This window comes from Papaver somniferum, chromosome 6 (assembly GCF_003573695.1).
Source record: "Papaver somniferum cultivar HN1 chromosome 6, ASM357369v1, whole genome shotgun sequence".
NCBI lineage: Eukaryota > Viridiplantae > Streptophyta > Magnoliopsida > Ranunculales > Papaveraceae > Papaver > Papaver somniferum.
In genome coordinates, this window is record NC_039363.1 from 85417745 (window position 1) to 85439878 (window position 22134).

Sequence of the window (22134 nt, forward strand, 5' to 3'; positions counted from 1 at the left end):
AGAGGCATGCAAAATGTGTTGATTCTAAGATGAAAATTAGTGGTTTGTATCGACGCGCAAAATTCGCCAAATTTTATTAATTTTTTGTTAGCTCGCAAGATTCAATTTTTCTAACCTAATTTTATCAATTTACAAAAATTAGGTTTTTACGGTCTGCGCAATATCTCGATCCCTATTGGTTGAGACTAAACCTAGGAAAACTAGGAAATTGATCCATCATGGAACTAGTAGGAGCATAATCCTACCAAAAGTTGGAAAACAAAGAAATATAAGGAAATTGCGACAAATAAAGGTAGCAGCAAAAGGGGGGGTGGCCGCGCCACTTGGCAGGCCGATTTGCCCTAGATGACACCTCCCATGGCCGACCATTCATGCCCTATATTGCTGCATGCCGGCCCCTCTTTCCCACTAGCCAATCAAATCGCTCCAAAGTCGCAGCCTACACTTTTAGTTAAAGGTGGAAGTTAGTTGTACGACACGCTTAGTTTATTAAGGAATCACTAGTGGAAAATGAAAATAAAAAGTATTCCAAAACAACACTTATAATCACTAAAAACGACTACACTTGAGAGCCATAGAATTGTAGTGTTATTTCTCAAAACGAATGGTCCTGAGACTAGTTGAGTTTTTCAGATTACGTTTATCTTCAACAGTCATATTTATAATACTGATACACACAGTCCTTTTGCTGGATTATATTTTATAAAAAAAATCTATTTATCTGATCCAAAGCTAGTTCAGCTGAATCAAAGTTAAACTAATGATGACCTTGAAATTGAATTAACCAAAAAAAAAATACTTGAAATGACTTCACATTTGAATTTGTATTAAGAAGTGTATCCAGTTTATAACTTCAACTATCTAAAATACTCTGGGTAAAATAAAAATGCTTCTATCTGCTGAGGGACAACGCACCTGAATTCTAAACTAAGTTGAAAATGCTTAATGCATATTCCTATTACAATATTTGAAGGAATATACAACTTCATTTACTGACAAACTAGCTCTAATCAGGTCTATTACTCCAATAACTCTAAGATGCAAACAAAAAGCATAATCCCTGTGAAAGATGGAAGACTTTTTCTTTAGTACCAAGAACTTTATAGCTCTGTACAATCTTGAATTCAACACCTATGCACTACAATCAAATCAAAACTTGTTTCAGTATCTTAGTTATTTTCCATGCTCAGTTTACATTGGTTATGCATAAGGAAATATAAAGCTTTTGATTTACCAGCACATCCTTTGCAAAATTTTGCGCGATAAAAGATCGAGTACACGGTGAGCAGCCACAGAAAATGTTTATCCTCCCCTATCCTTAAAGCCATATGGAGTCTTTGATCATAGATTACCCAACACAGAATGGCAAGCAGGTTGGACAAGCTGATAAGAGCAGAAAAGCGCGTATAATTAGAATGATTGAAGTTCTGTCATTTGTAAGAGCAGTATAGCACAACATATACTTGTTGCAAAATAAAGATCACAGTCAAAGATAAACAGCAGTAACATGCCAGTTTTATTTGTATATTCAAAAATGAAAGAAGTAGAGCAAAAAATGATGATACCTATTGTTTAGGAAAGAAATGCTAATAGCAGTCACGAAAGCAACAATAACATCAAGTGGTCTCCTAAGAAATCACATCCCTGCAGTAAAGAAAGGGATGTTAATGGAGGTCATTTGCAAGTTTAACTTTTTTAAGGATCTGCGTTGGAAAATAATAGTATATAAAGGATGGCTACAGCAAATAACAAACATGGTGCGAATCTAAACATTTCATAATCAACCAAGGAAAGCTCGATCAAGAAAAAGTTGGAGCTGATATTGAATTGTAATGTATTTATGATCAATTTCTCCTGCAAACGTGTTTATAAAGTGTTCGAATCTTAAAGCCGAAAATGGAAAGACAACGCATACTTGAAAAGAGGTCTGGGACATAAAAGTTAAACATTTACCAAAACAGATAGGATGACCCTCATCTTATCGTTGATATAATTGTTGAACCATATAGCTGGGAGATACACAGCTAGAATTCTACAAAATATTTAAGGTTTAGTCAGTACCAAAGGCTTACATCCCTAACCCATCTAACATTACTTAAATTATGCCTTCTCCCATTTGAAGTTTTTTGGGATCAGTAATAAATCAAGTATATAAAAGTAAAATACATTCTCAATTGTAACAGTTGTGAAAGCATATGAAGGTTCAGACTGAAGAATGTCACTAAAGCAATTAAGACTATCAATTGATTCCAATTCGTACACTTTGAATAAATGGAGCAGGACAATCAAACAATGTCACACTTGAACCAAAATAACCAAGAGTAGAAAACAATGTTCATGATTAACCTTAGTTTTCTTGTAGTGAGCATATTTATCATCGAGAATATCCAGAATTGACTCTGCAATGATATCCTCCATATCAACTTTCTCTTCCTATAACAGACATTACAGAATTATCAATAGTGCTACTACCAAAAGAAACCAAGGTAGAAACTCTTAACACAAAACATAAAGTCATCATACTATTATGTCCAATTGCAATATTCCTTGTAAATCAATGGTAGAACGAAACTGGAGTCTGCGACAATGCAAGATGAACATAAACCGATATAAATAACAAACCCAGTAAAACATGGGAAGAATAAAACAACTCAGATGTTGATTAACTATAAAACGAGGGGGAAAAAAGTTATCACTTGAACTTCAGCAGCTACAATGGGTCTTTTGGAAACCTAACAACCATAAAAGTTCAAATTTATTCATATAGTTCAGAATTTTACCCGCAAAACTTCACCATTTATGCCTCCATTTGCTAACTAACTAGCTCAACTGAGAAGTAAGTTTCTGCCAACAAGAAGGTAGACTGCGCATAAGTTTACACATAAGCATAGTTGAATGCTTGTAGCCATACCGAAGTGTTCGATAGTAGGAGCAGATGTGACCCTGCATCAAACTTATCTTATAAGCAAAGTAACTATTTCAATACAAACATTATGACATTTTTATAATTTAAAATGCAATATACCTTGCAGCATGCTTTGGCAGATGCAGTTGTCGTATTGTTCTCAAAGTGATAATACCTTCTACATGATAAACTACAAAATTAAACTTAAAATAATGCAAAGAAGAAATTAACTTCATCGTCTTTGACTTATTCCTCATTCTCAGTATCCATGTGCCTCTTGGGCTTGTGAACACATTGCCAAGTTGTTCTGTAATCTTAAGAAGATCAAGTTCCCCAACAACGCCGACGATAATTTCCTGATATATATTAGATTCAAGGGTTATCATCCATCCAAACTATACCATCAACTGAATACAAATGGAAAACCTTCACTACTTTCTCAAAAGCAAAATCATTCCTTAGATATCTCATGAACTCTAACATATTTGGAGTCACTTCCTATAGCATACAAAGACATAAAGACTGGTAAATAAGATTATTATACCACGAGATATTATAAATCCGTATATGCATAATGCATAGCTCTCTTGGAGATTTAGGTGACCAAAAATATTCGGCCACCACCATATCTGGTACCACCACCTTCTTATTAATAAGGTAAGTTACCAGCATAAATGAATTTGAAGGACATACAAACTAAGTAATACCACTTGTTTTCAATAGATATTCCATAACCAATGAAGCTGAGGTCTCCTCCCTTGTTAAAACAACCAATCCATTAAATCCACCAAAAAAAATAAAACAACAAATCCACAAAGACAAAATTAAATTCACCGAACAGTATCAATGAATCGAAAAAAAAACAAACCTGACCCAAATCTGCTCAGCATACAATTTCTCGAGCAGCTTTTGTACCTTTTCTCCATGGCCACATCTCACATGTCCATCCAGATGTGCTTCAGCGAAAAAATTAACTAAATCAATGAGTACAAATCGGCTACAAGAAAATTGAAATCGGGAAATTAAGATTTTCATTTTGTGTTTCTTACCCTGCAATTTGAGAATTATCCATCACACGAAGAAATCCAACTCCAGTTAGGGTTTTGATTCTGTGTTGTTTATTAATTTCTTCAAATGGTTTAAAAACACCACCAATTATTAATCAATTGATGACCATGAATAGATCTGGGGAAGTGAACGATTATATATTAGGGTTTCAAAATTGGGAAGATCTGGGTTTTTAGAGAGATCATGAAGAGATGACGTAAAGAGATTGTTTAATAATAATAGATAAGGTTTTTCTTTTTTGAAGGTGAGAAGAGATTGATTTGGTTTACTGTATTGTAGTAGATGCAAGGTTCTATAGAGAATCACGGATAGAGAATCATTCTTGTTCTTTAATGGTTTCAGTAAATGTCTAGGGTTTGTTCTTTGATGGTTTCATCAGGCTTGGATAAAATGAGAAGAGGGCAGAGGAACGATAGAATGGACATAAGATAAGGGTACTCAAGAAACAAGGCACGGTTTTCTTGACTCTCTTGATATTTGTTCCCATAGAAAACTCTGACCCTCGCAGTCGTTACATAAATCCATCTAAAACGACTTCCACTAAAGCCCGTTATTTTAAGAAAGCCCAAGGGAAGACGTATTTTCAAGGCCCAAGCAGACTCAAAAATCTCATTTTCCACTAGTGAATTGAATCTAGACTGTCCATGTTAGTCTTAAAACGATCACGGACGTACGACTTAGCCGGCTGATTTATCAAGCTTAGCCTCCTCCTGGCACGACCAAACAATCTCCATGGTATTCACCGGCGGTCCCACTTCTATTCCATCCAATTGAAATTCTTCTAGCCTGTAGGTAGCATCCATGATCGCTATCCAAAGTAGGCTAGTCACGCGGTTGAAAAAGGTGTTTAACGAGTTAAGACCGGCCATGGCAGTCTTAAATCCATCGTGGACGTCCAACTTAGCCAGCCAAATTGGATGGCTTAGATTTTATTTTAGGCGACCAATGAAGTGTTGATATGCTCACCGGCAACTCGCCTTTTGGCCAATCAGGTTGCTCATAACCTGCCAGCAACATCTCAAATCGATCACCCAAAGTATGTTGGTCACATGGCCTTAAAAGCCTTGAATTCGTCTGACGGTTGCACGTGGATGTGGCAAAACGATCTCGGCCGTCCAACTTGGCCGACCAAATTGACCGTCCTAGATCTAATTCTGGGCGACCAATAAGGTGTCGTCGTGATCACCGACCGCCCTCTTCCATGAGGACCGATCGACTTGTCCTCAACCTACCCAAACATCTCCTGGCAGCTGCTCAAATTAGGTTGGCTACGCTACTCATAAGAGTCTTGAATAAGAACGATAATCAACAACTGCCGCAAATCATCTCAACCATCCAACTTGGTTGGATGATTTGACCGGCTTAGATCCAATCTTAGACGACCAATGGGATGCCATAATTGTTGTCAGTTGCTGCTCTTCTCCATGAGTCAGTCACGTCATCTTTGGTCGACTTACTTGGCTCCCTATCGTTCGACCAAAGAAGGTTGGTTGCTCTACCAACAACGGCACTTTATATGCACCGATTAATTTGAGATATTTTCTTAACAACGATGCTACATGCATCGAATATAAATGATATTTTATAAATACGGATTTCACGAATAATTTAATTATTTAACCTAAAAGCATTACATGCTATTTTTTTTAGCACTGGCTTACAACAAGTCTCATTCATATGACTACATGTCGCCTAATTTGCACGTGATTGGTCAAAATAATCAGGTCTTGCCAGCAAGACCCGCTCAGCGACTACTACGAAGGACTTGTTCAACTCTTCATGTTACTTGCTCTATATTTCCTATGAAAATATTTGAGATATCAAACATGTCACAAACTGGGAGATACTCATTAGGGTATTGGTCTGGAGGTTTACGGCGTGCGGCGTGCAACACGCCCATTATGAGAAAGTGTCAGGAAAGGCGGGTAGTTGACGGAAGTAAGGAATAGTGGGTGTAAAACCAACCAGTCTTCCCTTCATGACAGGGACATGGTTCTCGCCATTTTTACACGATCCCCACTTCTCCACCACTCAACTATCTCCACTTCCTACGAGATCAGTGTATTCAACTATGACTTGTATAAATCGATTTTCAATCTATTTCAACCGACAAGAGTTGATTAGCGCAAGTACTCAGAAAACATCCGGAACTTATAGCTTACACTCTGCAAGCAGGTTCTACATTCTGATACAAGTCATAAACAACTACATCATATAGAATTCATCATTCTGATCTCAACACCTTCTCTGCTTTCCTCCCTAAGATCAACCCTTTTCCTTCCTTTGTGACCGAATTGAATTTGGAATGACCATTTCTTGGTTTAGGCCAAAATCTTACAGATTGATCTCTCGAATCTAAAATACTCATTGCAGTATATTTGTTTAGGATTTAGATTCGTTTCTCGGCGGCACACCAATTTATAATTTTCAGCAGAAATAGTTTTTATCCTATTACAGTTTGATATTTTGTAAGGTCAAAAACATCTAAAGTAATATGATTTGTAGCACCACAAGGTCGTACAAATGAGAAATGAGAAAAGAAGAAAAAAGCATGAGCATCCGACCTTTTATAGGGTAGTAAAAAAGCAAACAAAGAAGATTCATATTAATGGGGGAAAAAATTACAAAACCTTATAGAGGTGAAAATCAAGACTAACAAAATTGTTGGTAGACTGTTCTCCTCCGCAGTTAACAAACCATCATAACAACCTAACAGAAATAACATCACCGGTACACCACTTCGACAGTCAGGCACATTATGTTTGTCTGAAGGCTAAGACCTTTACCATTGAGGTGTAGATCTTGGGTCATGAAGTAGACTTTTGGATCACTGAATAGCCAAGTACTAGTCATTAAAGTCGTCGTTCCAAACCACCAAGCAGCAATTACCATTATTTATCAAGTGTTCAATCAATTCATTTATTTGTAATTAGTTTAAGTAATTGAAGACTTTGAAGAACAATGAAGCTTAACTTTGTGGATACACAAGTTGTAAATTGGGAACAAGTGGATTTCACTCTCCTAACACCCACCCCACAATTTCATTCAATTTATTTTTCCGGCCTTTTTTTTTTTCCGAAAGCTCTTTGCAGGGCCATGACGATTAAGTCAGTAACCAAAATGCTAATTAAAGAGGTACGTGGAGTAATAACAGACACTACAAGTTAATTGCAAAATTTAAAGCATGATTCCCGTCTGTGAAATCTACATATACGGCCTTACAAATGTTGATATCAGTAAATCAACCACCGCCACCTCCACATCCACCACCACCACGACAGCCGCCTCCACCATCTCCCGGCAATCTGTGATCTCTTAAATTTTGCTTACCCCTAATCTTAGAATTCTGCTTTTGATTATCCTGACGACCACATGCAAAGATAATCGTTGACACAATTGAAACTGACAAAACAATCACACAAGCAAGCATAAACAGGCTTGCAAAGTTGGTAGTTATGATGCCAGAAAACACTCTAGCACCACCACCGCGAATAGAATTCCAAGCCCTGACCATTATTTTCTTTCAAACTACAACCAATTCTCAACTCTTTTCGTTGGAAAGAAATGTGGATGATATATAGAAATCTGTAAGGCTGCTGGAGACATAATCATTGAGATATTTATTTACACACAGTACATGTCTGTTTGGCCACATATATTCAGAATGTTGAATCGAAAACCAAGATTTTTATTCAGTCGACATTCTTAATAGTTAAAGCTACTGCAACTTGCAAGCCTCCCCCCCATTGTGGGTCTACGATAAGATAAACGATAATGATTTGTAAACTGTTCTCGTACACCCAAAGATAATGGTTGTAAGATAAAAGCATCCAACAAGTAATTTAGTAAAACTAAATTTTTAACTTAGTTCTTCTTACTAATTTAACATGAAATTGGGGTTGGTCGAATCTACAAAATGTTCAAACAGAGACAATTGAACAAAAAAAAATGGTCTCAACTCAACCACGTCGCAAGCAAAATGACTTCTCATTGTCAACAGCCGACAACCTGAATTGGTGGGTGTCGGTTACAATTGACTATATGACGTTGTAATAATCAACCCCCGCATCCACCTCCACAGCCACCCCCGCATCCTGCGCCACAACCAGCACCGGCATCTGCTGCAGTATCTTTATTATTATTAGAATTAGGACCATCACCGCAGACAAAGATGATCATTGATATGATCGACAATGATGTTATAATCATGCAAAGAAGCATTAACTTGCTCATGCTGCTGCCCTCAGATAAGTAGTTGCTGAAGATATCGACTCCTGTATCGCCACCATGAGTAGACTCCCAAGTCCTAACCATTTTAACTTTTTTGTAACTGCAACTACTTATCTCTCTTATAGAATATACTAAGAAAATGATAGAGAGGTGATAAGAGCAACAAAGATGGATCTTTTACGTTTCGTTGGTGATCCTTCTTCTTACGGATGTAAATTTCTTCTCATCTTATCTTTATTAACTACGAGCAGTTGAATGGTATAGAGACTATAAAACATAGTCAAGTCAAATTTGCTTATCGATTAAATTCTGGTTCAAACCCTTGACTATATAAACGATATTAATTGGCCATTGGCGTGCTGAATAGCCAATTGGTACTAGTTCACTATCACCACACAAGTCGTAGTTACTTTATTTTTTGTGGACATCTTTGTTTGTAAGCTCGGAATAAGTGGATTTCATATTCCTCATCGCACCACACAATTTGATTTTTGTACTGAGATTTATGCCAGTTTATGATTACAGCATCCACAGACCAAAGACCCCAAATTCAGTTGCTGAAAGTTACAAAAGCCAAACGAATATGCCAAATCTGGCATATAAACCAAGCATAGTCACTTGGGGTTTCAGTTGTGAGCTGCGGCTAAACCCGCTACAATGACCGCTTCACGACCTTTTCTGTAAATAAGAGGGGTTTTCAAAGTTTCAAACCTGCTCGAGTTGTAGCACTTCTGTGGTTCTTCCTAGACTAAAATGTGTTGATTATAAATATTAATTAACTTATTACGAATTAATTTACAATAACGAGGTGCTACTGAATTTGACTTCTACAGTCGTAAATGCCTCATTAACGAAGAAGTGTAAAATTGATCGAGAATACTGCTCTGTATAAACTCCTGATACCATCTGCGAAGACAACAATCAATACGGCTCTGCATATTACTCGAGCAAATTATGTATACGGCTCTCCATACAGCCTCGTTGAATCTTTTCGTTTCTAAATCCTTACAAAAAATCATTTCACTAGTATCCATATACTAATATCTGTAAATCACCCACCACATCCACCACAACCGCCTCCACATCCGCCACCACCACCGCAGGTTGATCCTCGATCCTTCTTAGGCTTCTTCTTACCCTTCATAGGCTTCTGCTTAGAATTATCTCGACGACCACAGGCAAAGATGATCATTGAAACTACTGAAACTGATATCACAATAATACAAACTAGCATCAATACATTTCCAGAACTGGTAATTTTTATCTCAGAATAACCTCTAACACCACCGCGGAGAATAGAGATTAAAGCCCTGGCCATTCTTTCTTACGTACTTTCTCCAAATCTCTACTCCGCTACTCGAGAGAAAGAAATGTCAACGCATAAAACTCTATATATAGACAGAAGGTGGAGAGGGAATCAATGAGCTACGTATATGTCTGCTCAACTTGAAGGACCTTCCTTCCTTGGTTTTAAGTTGACATTGCCGTCCTTAAATTTCATCTTAATTTCCCACAGTTGATTACCAACCAGACAGTCGAGGTTCGAAGAAAAAATAATATATTCAAGGATTTTATAATGTTGAAATTCAAAAACCAAGACAAGCCAGTATTCAAAGAAAAATTAAAAAGAATTTAAAAGAACTGAAACAGTCTTTTCTATTTTACATTTTAACCACCTCATCAAGTTTATGATGTCCTACAGTAAAAATTTGCCATCAAATTGCGGATGGCTGAATCCCTAAAAAGTGTACAAACAAATTGAACGTGGAGGGTATCAATTCAAGCAACCAGCTTTTGGTGTGGAAGAAAAAAAAAAGAAACAGGCCTCTTGTGCAAATAACTAAGGTTTTCCTTGAAATGAGTGCCGCTTTAGTATGCACCCCGACTCTATTTATATATATATAGACAAGTAGTATTTGTGATCTACTATCCTAAAAATATGCCAGTAGCAATAGTTCACATAGGAAACCAAATTACTGGAATAAATTAAGGATCTGAACGAGAAAAATTGATTTCTCACATCACATTTTTCTTACAGTTCAAATTTCTCTTAACTTTTCTTCCTCCCAAAATTTACATGTGATTAAGGGCTCTATATTAAAAAAGATGACATCTTCTCCTCGCTGATGGTGTGCCAGAGAAGTATAAGCAGATTTTTGGTCATGTCAGTAACCTCGTGAGAAAAATGAACTAACTACAACCCATCCTGGACAGCAGCAGCAAAGGAGAATCGTTCAAATACTATACAGCAATGTAAATGGGCCACAAGCGACTACTTGTTTGGATCCAATATCTCATTGATACATGATCTACCTCCTTAATGCTTTATGCCTTGGAAGGCTTCTTATCCTCTGCAGAAACATGTTTTTCATCAGTTGAAATTCTTACTGTAAAACTTCCCTACAAATTCCTCAGTAGCAGCATATACAGTCATCCAACAAGCAAAATACAAAATCAAACAAAACTACAGACTACAAAACGAAGGTAAGACCAGCTAATGTTCAGAAAACGTAAAAGCACAAAAAGGCAACCTATTTAATGGGACTACGAAATAACAGTGCTCTTGTTTGCCGACAATTCACTCATTGTGTAAAATCAACAAACAACAAACAAGACAGCACCATCGACCCTAATTTCGCAAAATCTTCACTTCTTGTATAGATAGTTTTTCTGCCTAATAATTTATTCTTCTCGTATGAAGATTTTATCTCAGGGCGTTTCAATTTCTTTGATGATTCCTTTGTCACTCTTCACAAGCTCAGTTTGTCTTCCTAGATACCTATTTCTTTCTCTCTAAAAATGTCTTTGACGATCTCTTAAACTCATTTTTTTGGATCTTTAAGAGATGTGATAATTGTGGCGGCGGTGGTGGTGGTGGTGGTGGCGGCGTAGAGGCCATGTGAGGGGGAGCTGAAGCTGGCCATGAAGAGAGTATTATCGTACAATGAATTAGTTAGAAAATTAAGGAGAAAGGAAGAAGAAGAAATGTGGTATAGCCACTATATAAAAATACAAAAAAGGAAAATTTGGTGTTTTAGCATTCTACCAATTTTGGGGTTTTAAACAAATTTGGTATCTTAAAATGCAGATCTAGCAGACTAGTTTCATGATTTGAGGGTTATGTCTTAAATTACCAGATATCGAACTGCCTCTTAAAAAACAAATGGATCTCAACTTTCAACTCAAAAGCCCCTTTGTATGCAAAATCATTAATTGCATCTAATTGGTGAATGACCCAACAAACTCAAAACTTAAAAGAGATCAAGTGCTCAAGGCACATGATGTTGATTTTACAAAGGAACTTACCGATTGAAGAAGGGTCTACATGTACATAGAAACTGGCAGCAACTATGAAATAACAAAGAATGAGCATCAGCCCTTTAAAGTAGTTGGAAGTTCCATCCTGCATAGGGACCGTAATTAACATGAATATGAAATTTACAAATTGGAAGGAAAAAAATTACTAACTGATAAATGTTGATACGCATAAGGTGTGCAGAAAACTGGTTTCAAAAACAAACCTGAAGCAAAAAGGCTACAACTAAGACTGTTATAAATAGTGTAGCTGTCTCGAAAACTTGGAAATTTAGGTCCATTGGGCGCCCCATGATCCAGCCAACAATCACGCAAAATGGAATCTGCAGGCAACATTCCAAAACACAAAATCCAAACATAAATAAAAGCAAATCAACAGGGAAAGCAAAAAACATCACAACAGAAGAGAAAGGAATAGTCAACTGACAGAAACCCAAGCTCCAGATGAAGCTAGAAATGTCAGCAAACACAAAAAGTTTATACTTACCGCAAACATTGCTATCTGCGTTGAGGACCCGATGGCAACTCCCAGAGAAATGTCCTACATAAAAAAAAAAAAAAATTATTTTCTACTCAAACTTGTAAAGTGCTAATACTCCCATATGTTAAAAAACTTACTAGCTTGTCTTTCATAGCAAATATAATAGCACTTGCATGCTCTGCAGCATTTCCCACAATGGGAAGCAGGATAACACTAATGAATGCAATCGGCATTTTCCATGCAACAGATGCTCCCTGAAAAAGTAATCCAAAAATTTCTAGGATGAGAAGGACAGCGAAATCCACCATTTCAGCTCCTAATAAACCGTTTTTCTCTTTCAGCATTGACTGCCCAGATATTATACTAGGACTGGTTTTGTAAGTTTACAGTTCATGGTATCTGGCGAAAGAATAAAATTGTCCTTTGCTTAAAGGAAAACATAGAGTGAAACATGGGAAGTTATCATGTAATCTCTTTGGGGAGAAAAGGCCACTAATGCAACAAACCTCTATGGCATCGACCAAGTATTCAGAGAGGACAGAGATCCAAGCTGTCAAAATTGCAAGCCATATTATACATTCCCATTTAGAGATCTCAGGAACTTCATCGTCGTCATCATCACCAGCTTCTCCCTGAGTTAACATCACATTAGAGATACACACAGCGAATAACAAATAAATCTAAACTAGAAGATTCCTGTAAAATGAGAAGCCCTAAGGAAGACCGTCCAACATAATATGTGATGGACTGATTAATATTACTAGACAGCCGCAGCCTAAGTGTGCGTCGTTCCACATATAATGTGTTGGATTAGGGATCACACTTTAAAAGATGAAGAAATTAGATAGTAAAAATACAAACATGGAATAGTCAAAGAAAGGTGTAAAAAGATAGAAATTCTGAGGATAAAAAGGACTTCTCTCATCTGTAGACAGATCTAACCAAATCTGCAATTAAGAAATTTGATTTCTGAAAGCATTGAAGTGTCTAACCTCATATAAACGCTTGTGACTGAACAACTGGAAAACGAGATAGGCTCCATAAGCTATCAGCATTACGCAGCTGCTGAATCTTGACAGCGCCAGTTCTGATTTCCCGTCATGCGCCTCAGTGTGTGTAGCATGGAGTGCAGCTGGAAATAGTATGCCCATAACTGACATCAGGAGCAATCCTGAGTTAACTGTTGCAGCTGTCTGCATAACGGAGGTACAACAATGCCAGTTTTCATCATCCGCAACATGAAGAAGACAGCGTGATTAAGTGAAGCAGATTTTGGAAAGAGGGTTATGCTTACCTTGTTAAAAACTTGTTCCTTCTTGAAGAAAACGACACCACCACTAAAGAACGCACATCCAAGCACCAGCAACATATTTGATAAAATTGAGCCCAGTAATGATTGTTGTACGATGCGCATCATTCCATTTTTCAATGCATAAATTGATATTATCAATTCGGTGGCATTTCCAAAAGTAGCATTTAACAGACCCCCAACTGTATGTTCCAATTCAATGTATTATGAATGGCAAAAAGATCAGAATAGATGCAGATTAATCACTATGAATATTATGTTTATCAACTAGCTAAAATGATTATTAAACAACATTATTTTAGCATCACCTAAGGAATGGCATTAAATATATACACTGCACCTTACCATATGAACCCTCACAACCAGAAAATAAACTGAAGTTAAAACAGGAGAAAGGTTATTAGTTACCTGTAGGTCCAGTGAAGAAAGCTAGCTGCCTACACAACAGATAAACACAATCTGTTTCAGGTCCTTGTGATGTTGGAAAAACTATAACAACTAATGCTAAAAACACAATTAATACAGGGAGACTCGATAGGCCCTTACTCTGTAGCAAAACCCAGACGCTCAGCCAAAGGTGTTATTCCTACTAAGCTCAGAAAAAATACCCAACCCTGAATCCACAAGAGAGAAAATTGGAGCATTAACAAATACAAAGTGTGACAAATTTGCTTAAAGATAAGTGCAACTTACATGATTGCCAGTCAGATAATGTATTAGGATTGCTAGAGGGCCAAAAGGCATAAGTATGTTTAATTTGTTCGAAAAGATCACGATCTTTAAGCTCCGGAATACCGGATTTCCCATACATGTAAAATTAGCTTGTGAACTTGCTTTGGGGTGCAATGCATCTAAGGAATCTGTCGTTCTATCAATTGAGCGAACTGATGGACTTGAAAGATTCTCATCATCAAATTGAAGTACTGATCTTTCGTCTAGTGCTCCCATCTGTGAAAATGCAGTCATTTCGTTATATGTCAATGATAATTGGGTGGACTGTTGTCTACAGCAGTAATGATCCTAACAAGAACCAATTATTGATCTAATAAGACTTTGTGATAATGTTGCTACAACACGATATAAACATGTCACTGGCTAAAATAAATTCAAACGATTAGAGAACTTACTTCTATGTGTGATTGGGGTCCAAACGAATGAGATTTGCTACCCATCTACAGTGTATATGCTGAAAGTAACCCATTACCAAGCATGACACCCATCATTTCCAAGCGTCTAAGTCAAAAGTCCTACAATAAGAAGGGAAGTAAAGAGAGGTGAAGCTAAGTTATCCAAGGAGAGGTCAACAGCCCCAAGGTTCCAAAACCTATCGTTACCTAAACTAATTAGGAAGGAGGTTTCAACCAGTTTCAGGACTAAGTTTTATTTTTATTTATTTTCTAATTGATAGCTATATTCACATGATAAACAAATATCTACTCTATACAATTCGGAGAAAAAAAAATTCCTATTAGCAAGCATTTTTATACAATTCATATCATAAACGCAAAGGGGCAAGGCGAGTGGTATTCATGCCTTAAAAAAGTTGGCCATCCAACCATGCTGTGAAGAGGCATTGTCAACGACAGAGTCGTCCACGACAAACTATCCCCAGAAGAATCTATATGTAACGTTTTTTCAAAGGAAACATAGAATTTGAATAAAAGTGAAAACAACAGCATTGAAGTAATCATATAATTCTTTCTTTTCCTTTACAAATAGTCAAGAAATCCTCAATTCGTTTTAGAAATTTACCAAGACAATAACCTGTTTAGTCAAAATTATAATACTTTTCCTAGACTACCGTAAATTTAAATTTCAAGAAGATTAACAAGATGAAAACAAAAACTTATAAAAGTCATAATGCCATGAACGTGACAACGATATGAGAAAACATGAATCAAACCTTTGGAATACATTTGAAGTAGATCAACAACAAATCCCAATCCCTCACTCGGTGTCTATAATGATCCAGAAGTTTCAGGTGTCTTCAAAAATAAAAACTTAGGGTTTCTGAAAAAAGAGAAGATTGAGGAATCAAGATTGTTTTGTGCAGTCGTAGAGAAGGAAAGAATGAGAAGAGAGGTGGACAGAGAGAAGGGGAAGAGAAAATTCTTCGGAGACGAGAAAGGAGGGAATTGACAAGTAAAAACCTTTTCTTTAATCTTTCTTCTTCTTCTCTTCTCTTTTTTTTCTTCTTTTCAATTTTATTATTAGGATGAATTAATAACCAAACAATAACTAATATCCCGTAATTTCCGGTTAACTCCCGTCTTTTTTATATTCCCTCTTCTTCTCCTCCTTCCGAAGAACTGAAAAAACTGAAAAATAGAATTTTGTTTTTATAAAATAGATAGATAGATGAAAGTGAAACGTAGAGGGAGAGTGATAAATATCTGTTGCTTCTTGGACCTATCGATTTTCCGATGGTCCCTGCCTTTTTAATTTCTGTCTACCACCCCTATAATTATATCAGGCAGCCCATGACTGAAAAAACTACCCTCAAGAACTCAATATTAATGCAAGCATCTGCAATTTTCACACTAGAGTGCTAAAAAGGGTTTATGCTAGATACTAAAGGAGTTTTTTTTTTTTTTAGGTTTGAAATTTTGAATAAAGAAGGTGAAGTTCGGGAAATTGGCTATAGATTCAATTCTAGCTTCTAGACCAAAGCACTATAGACATTATAATCAAGGGGGCTTCACATCATTACAAGTTGAGATGACGACGTACCACCCACGTAGAAGACTTTTACTGCGAAATCGTTGTATGAAAATTCTTATGGTTATACGTTGTATGAGATTGGATGAGTAATACCCTAGTGGTTATAAGTCGGCCTGCAATCCTTCTCATGCTTGGAATTTACATCCCCCACTAGAAAAGAAAGTAACAGCACCCGACTTGATTTTTCCAAGAGTTTTTTCATTGCCGTGTTACAAATGCAAGGAAAAAGTCATTTCCCTACTAGTATCTACTCTAGCTCATGATAACAAGATGGAGATATTATGAGTGAGAGAGATAGACTAATTTCACTCATCCATAACGAATATAGGAAACATGGGGATCAAATTACACTTTGAATACTGCCAATTTGTTTCCCACCACTCTTTTCCTAATAGCTAACTCCCCCCAAGAAAATGGGTAATCATGACTTCGTTTATCCATTTCCTTGAACAAGTAAGATTCCGTCAACCAAGTACACTCAGTTAGGCTAAAGGTATAGCCGGTATCTACAATTTTACATCTAATTGTAACTCTTTCTTTTCTTCCATTGCCGCCAATCCTGCTTGCTGTGTAATAAATGGCTTCTCCTTGCATTAAAATGGCCTGTCCTTCGACAATGCTCACTAAAGCTTCTTCTATCTTTCCAATATCTTCTTCTGTTCTGCCAATGAGAGATGACGGACAAAAAGCACATAAATTGGCTGTTTCACGGGGACGTGTCGTCGTGTGTTCTGCAACGCAAGAATCATCTACTTCGGCTACTGGTAAACACATTAACTGATTATGCTTCAACTTGAACTTCAGTCTCATTCCGAATATTTTTTTACATTGAGGAAACCATAATCTCTTAACAACTCATGCTCCAAAGAAGTAAACGTCAAAACAATATTTATGTCAAAGATTTCCAAGTTCATAATTTTCCCTAATAAAAATGACTTAGAAGTGACTTGGTTAGTTTATACTGTCTTTAGTTACTTCGGAAACAAAGGAATCACCAAAAGCAGTTGAAAAAGAAGTTCCTCCTGTAAAGCCAAAGGCTCCTGCCAAACCTCCACCAAAACCTCTACCTGAACTGATGGAACAGGATGTAATTCCTTCACTGAAGGCTATTTTTGAAGCCCAGACTGATATATTAGATGCTGAGCTTTTCTTCAGTGATAACAAGGTTAGTGTTGCCAAAACCTGTTTGTCTGTCTCATGTACAGGTCTATGCCATAAGATCGAAATTCTGCATTAAGTGCCTCGACTTTTCAATACGAATAAACAAATGCTAAATTACATTTACTTTAGTACACACAAATACATTTCTGTGTTTCGCTGATGGATTCTTAGTCAAATAACAGTTGGAAGGTTCCTTTGTGAAGAATGACACTCCTTATTCATTTTGGGCTTTCTTCCCAGACGGAGTCCTTACAGGTAAAGTACCTGAATTATCAATTCTGCAAAATGTCATACTGAACTGAGGTGTATAATGTCTGGCTCTGATTGCTTTTGTTTATTGCTAATAGGACCAAAAGGATTTTCTTTGACATCCTATGGCAATGAAGTGAGCACTATTGAACCTTTTCTAATAGATGAAAAAAAGGTCACAGCAAAACATGTGGTGTTTTGGGTTGAGAAACGATTAGCAGCTCAAGGAATACTTCCTGTTTGGAAGAATGATCAGTAGGATGGATTTGAAGCTCCCCACCCACTGAACCAGACTCCATGGCATAACTCATTCCTTTCTTTGTTTATAATGCCACAAGAATTTGTTAAATGTACTTCAAGAAACTAATACAACTTGAAATTTCAACAGCACTACCATTCTTGCAGATTGCACATCACCTGACAAGGAAAATTATGTGTTATTAGCATTTGTTCATAGTTAAACTCGACCTCTGGCACATACTTGGTTAGTGGTAGGAGGTTATAGACCTGCCTGAAAACAACACAAAGTAGTACGAACCAACACCGGCTACAGTTTCTGAATATAATATTAACACAAAATTGATGTAGCCTTATTAGCATAAACAAGATAAACAGTAACTACTTTCATTTTGATGGCAAATTTACATTTCAAATCAGAGGGAATTATAAGCATGGTCTGTAGAAATAAAAGCATTATCTCACTCATATCACCCAGTCAGCATATTGAGCAAGGAGACGCCCCTTCAAGAGCCACTGACTCTCACAGACAGGGAGACCAGCGATCCAAAAAAGTTCATCATGACACCTGCAACTTCACCTTAATCAAAAAATCCTAGATCACTTTTCTCCGCTCTTCTTGATTTCTTTTCCTTTCCTATTTTGCTACATTCTTCTTTTTCCCATAATGTCATGTAGGTCTATTTAGTGCGAGTTGACATAAAATTCATGTACTTGATGTCAACTTGTCCTCCAGAATCAGATGTAAAACACAGTCACCTGTGTCGTCTCCCTTTAGTCATTGTCCTCCATTTATCTTTGAGGTCTTCTGGTGTTCGAGTTGTGTGGAATACAGACGAACCAAAAGCTAAAATGCTCCTCCAGGGCATATTTTTCTTAACCTCACATGAAACTTTCTCTACTCCTTTCTGTGTCATTTTTAGTTGAAAACATCGGTTAGTAACAGATCGCTACTCGTTGAAAGATAAACGGTACAGAAGCGGTAATGATCGAGAGGAAAAATATAACAATGAAAGCGTATCTGAGAAGTTACGCAAAACACTTGTTATTTTTAACTATTTATATTGTCTACTATTTACTAAACCTCTCATCAGGTGAGGATAACTTTTAAGGAATAATGTGAGAAGTTGTCTACTTTTAAGGGTAACTATTGTTAACTATTTTTAACTATCTATATTGTCTACCATACCTTAAGCATGTCTTCCTCTTCCACTGACCAAGAAAGTGGATTGCGCTTGGGTTTGGGTAGTTTCCTTGCTCTGCGTGATAAAAGAAAATTTTTAGACATTTCATTAGTCTACTTTACCTTCCAAACCATGAGACAATATATCTTTAATAAAGGAGAAACTTGCCGGCGTTTGGCAAGGGATTTTGTTCTCCTGCCAGTCTTGCATCCCTTAGGCTGGTAAGGAGAGGATGTCCCTACCAGATCAACATTATTTGACTGTAAAAGTGTATTTTGAGTAACCTGTTCAGCCTGTACAGACGTCTCAGCTTCTCGACAGCGCGAATCTCCATCTATATTCTCCATGTCCGTGTCCACTTGCATTTCTCCTTCACTCTCTTTTGGGCGTTGATGCTCTTCAACCATCTCTTTCTCAATTTCCTTACCCTTACGTACGCAAGTAGAGGACATCTCCTTCTCAATTTCCATGCCCTTCTGTAGGCAAGTAGAGGACATCCCAGCCAGAGCAACATTCTTTGACGTCTCAGCTTCTCGGCAGGGCCGATTTCTTTCACTAAACTCCCAATCAATTTCCACTTGCATCTGTCTTTCACTCTCTCTTGTGTTCTGATGGTTTTCAACGATCTCATTTTCAATTTCTTCACTTTGTGTTAGAGGACTACCAAACTGACCGAGTATAGGCAAGTCTTTTTGAGTTATCTGTTCAAAATGCACAATCGTCACAGCTTCTGCGCAGGACAAATTTCTGTTACTACACTCAGCATAAGCTTCTACTTGGTTTTCTTGTTCGCATTCTTTTGAGGTTTGATGTTTGTCGACCATCTCTGTCTCTGTTTCTATCCTTCGTGTTGAAGGATTATCAAACTCGCTGGGAATAGGAATGTCTTTTTGTTGATCTTCCATGTTGTTACGCTGAGGACAGCCAGTGTCTTGTGTAACCTCCTCTCCTCCAGTATGCAATACAACATTACTCTCACTTTCCAAACATGTATCTATCCTTAAATTTCCAGCAGCACCTCCAGTAGTAACTACTGCTTCTTGTTGATCATTTTCTAATCCAACAAAAATTGCTTTATCACTACCTCTTTGCCCACTTCCAGAATTAGAGCTACAGCAGTTTCTGTCTGCATCTATTCTTGAATGATTCAATTCCTTCTCGTGAACTGTTAAGTCTTCCTCAGTTGAGCAACCGATAAAAAGACTGCGTAACCTTTTAGCAATGCGAACCTTCTCTTTTGCCATGCTTTTTTCTTTCTTCATTTGGTCAAGCTCGGAAAGTACTCGCTTAAATGAACACAGGGGGCAGTAGAAGTACCCATTGTCATCAAAATTAGGTGTGACATACAAACAAGATGTGTGCACAGCTACCCAGCATCCATTAGCACTACAAGTAAGGACCTGGTCGTCATTCTTACATTTGATGCATAACCCTTGCTCTGTCCAATTTGCCATATCCAAAGAAAAGGGAAGCAGGCTATCTTCTTCTTCAATATCGCTGTACCCACGACATCTTTTCCGGGTCTTACAACCAGTACTAGGTCCAGCAGCATCATTATCATTGTCATCTTCATCATTGTTGTCATCATCATCATAATCAGAATTATCAACTTCTAATATACCGTTGCTAGCATCCGCACATACCTTGGACGCATCTTTCCTTTCATTATTAGACTCATCTTTGGACGCATCTTTGAACACAACTTTAGGATCATCTTTATATGTATCTTTAGACTCGCCTTTAGACGTATCTTTGACCTCATTCGTATCAGCTTCGGTTATACCAATCCTAGCACCCTCATCATTTTTAGATGCATCTTTAGACTCATCATTATCAACTTCTGTTATACCAATGCTAGCATCCGCGTCAACTTTAGACTCGCCTTCGAATTCCTCTTTGGACACATCTATGGACTCACATTTAGAATCATCTTTAAACTCGTCATTATCAACTTCTGTTATACCAATGCTGGCATCCGCATCATCTTTGGACTCACCTTTGTATTCATCTATGGACGCATTTATAGACTCCCCTTTGGAATCATCTATAGACGCATCTTTTGATTCGTCATTATCAACTTCAGCTTTACCAGTATCAACCATAGCACTATCAACAGGTTTAGGACCTTGATCAGCTTTTTCAATGTTTTCTTTACACAACTTATTATTACATCTCTCCACTGCTATTGAAAGATGATCCGAATGAGAATTGCCGTACAACTCTTCAAAATTTGTATAAAGACCAAGACCCTTATCATCATGCTTATATTTCATATTTGCCATCTGAACACACAATTTGAAAAACAACCCCAAATTAATTTACCACAGTCTAATTAATTAAACCCTAATTAATTTACCACCATCTAAAATTCCCAATGCTACATATGTATCAACAATAATTAGTTTTCTAGCAACAGTGTTATGTTACATGGCCAATTGATAATCATCATATTTAAATTGGTCCTGCAACGGTAAAGGCTATCAGAATTTGATTTTGAAAAACAGTCTATATTAACAAACAACCATAATTCAAAAGTTAAAACACTTTCTGCTCAAATTTATTAAAAGAAAAACAGCATGTCAAACAAAACAGATAACTTCTATCGAGTTCTATCAAATTAGGGAAATTAAGGAGAAAAATATGAATATGTTGGAATTTATGTAAAGTTAAAATTAATACCAAACTGAGAGAACCGGCAAGATTTGAAGAAGATATTGCTGGCATTTTTGAAACCCTGGATTTTCTTCTTGCCGGGTGAATTTTCTTCGTCATCTAGTTGGTCCTCATCAACAGAGAGGGTTTTCCTTCTTCTTATTTTGTTGCTGTTAGCATGTTACTGTGTGATAAATTTTCAAAAAAATGAAATAAGGGATTCTTAATTTCGTTTAGACAGTGTGACTCGTCCCTAGCAAGTCATACACTCATTCCCAGGCCGTCACTCGTGCGGGTTAGGGCATTTGAGGGCGGCGTTTGATTCACTTGGCATAGCCCGGCCCCCGTTTCACAACGTAGTTCAAATTCCTATTCTATTTTTATTTTATTTTTTCTTTCCGAACGAACAAGAGAAACTCTCTCAATTTCATATATTAAATATGATTGTTTACATCGATCAAGTACATACAAATTGAGATATATGAACAAACACAAAAATACAAAAGTATTATAATTATGTATTTCGTTGAGGAGATCGATTTAAGGATGGTGTGAAAATTCATATTCCACGATTTGAAATTTTCTTCAATTTTTTTCTTTGAGAAATTTTCGTTTTTTTTGT

The 22134-nt window shown here is 37.0% G+C and overlaps 3 protein-coding genes and 1 long non-coding RNA gene across 13 annotated transcripts; 1 reads left to right on the forward strand and 3 right to left on the reverse strand.

Moving 5' to 3' along the window:
- Positions 1 to 147: 147 nt before the first annotated feature.
- On the reverse strand, positions 148 to 4440 carry LOC113288257. Of its 7 annotated transcripts, XR_003330544.1 has the most exons (12): positions 3955 to 4440; positions 3774 to 3861; positions 3613 to 3662; positions 3450 to 3534; positions 3026 to 3261; positions 2781 to 2943; positions 2524 to 2578; positions 2347 to 2433; positions 1954 to 2032; positions 1566 to 1644; positions 1235 to 1383; positions 797 to 1138 (listed from the first exon to the last, which is right to left on the reverse strand). It is a non-coding gene; the product is annotated as an uncharacterized LOC113288257 (long non-coding RNA). The 7 variants fall into 7 exon arrangements; XR_003330543.1 differs by having other exon boundaries at positions 3450 to 3662; XR_003330542.1 differs by lacking the exons at positions 797 to 1138; positions 3450 to 3534; positions 3613 to 3662 and adding an exon at positions 148 to 439 and having other exon boundaries at positions 3955 to 4437.
- Positions 4441 to 10049: 5609 nt separating this feature from the next.
- On the reverse strand, positions 10050 to 15877 carry LOC113288260 (vacuolar cation/proton exchanger 3-like). 3 transcript variants are annotated; one of them, XM_026537238.1, is made up of 13 exons: positions 15212 to 15604; positions 14436 to 14555; positions 14002 to 14256; positions 13855 to 13922; positions 13717 to 13745; positions 13294 to 13490; positions 12992 to 13192; positions 12506 to 12631; positions 12137 to 12253; positions 12006 to 12059; positions 11725 to 11841; positions 11510 to 11606; positions 10050 to 10554 (listed from the first exon to the last, which is right to left on the reverse strand). In XM_026537238.1, exons 2-13 carry the CDS (start codon positions 14478 to 14480, stop codon positions 10529 to 10531), a joined length of 1332 nt encoding a protein of 443 aa, XP_026393023.1. In that variant the 5' UTR covers positions 14481 to 14555; positions 15212 to 15604; the 3' UTR covers positions 10050 to 10528. The 3 variants fall into 3 exon arrangements, with proteins under 3 accessions (XP_026393023.1, XP_026393021.1, XP_026393022.1); XM_026537236.1 differs by lacking the exon at positions 10050 to 10554 and adding an exon at positions 10583 to 11119 and having other exon boundaries at positions 15212 to 15875; XM_026537237.1 differs by lacking the exons at positions 10050 to 10554; positions 14436 to 14555 and adding an exon at positions 10583 to 11119 and having other exon boundaries at positions 15212 to 15877.
- Positions 15878 to 16401: 524 nt separating this feature from the next.
- On the forward strand, positions 16402 to 17847 carry LOC113288261. Its single transcript, XM_026537239.1, has 4 exons — positions 16402 to 16793; positions 17001 to 17194; positions 17373 to 17445; positions 17538 to 17847. Exons 1-4 carry the CDS (start codon positions 16607 to 16609, stop codon positions 17696 to 17698), a joined length of 615 nt encoding a protein of 204 aa, XP_026393024.1. The 5' UTR covers positions 16402 to 16606; the 3' UTR covers positions 17699 to 17847.
- A 140-nt stretch (positions 17848 to 17987) lies between these two features.
- LOC113288259 (remodeling and spacing factor 1-like) lies at positions 17988 to 21718 on the reverse strand. Of its 2 annotated transcripts, none has more exons than XM_026537235.1 (4): positions 21540 to 21718; positions 19145 to 21142; positions 18866 to 18935; positions 17988 to 18584 (listed from the first exon to the last, which is right to left on the reverse strand). In XM_026537235.1, the coding sequence occupies exons 1-3, from the start codon at positions 21630 to 21632 to the stop codon at positions 18867 to 18869; spliced, it is 2160 nt and encodes a 719-aa protein (XP_026393020.1). In that variant the 5' UTR covers positions 21633 to 21718; the 3' UTR covers positions 17988 to 18584; position 18866. The 2 variants fall into 2 exon arrangements, with proteins under 2 accessions (XP_026393020.1, XP_026393018.1); XM_026537233.1 differs by having other exon boundaries at positions 19029 to 21142.
- Positions 21719 to 22134: the final 416 nt, after the last annotated feature.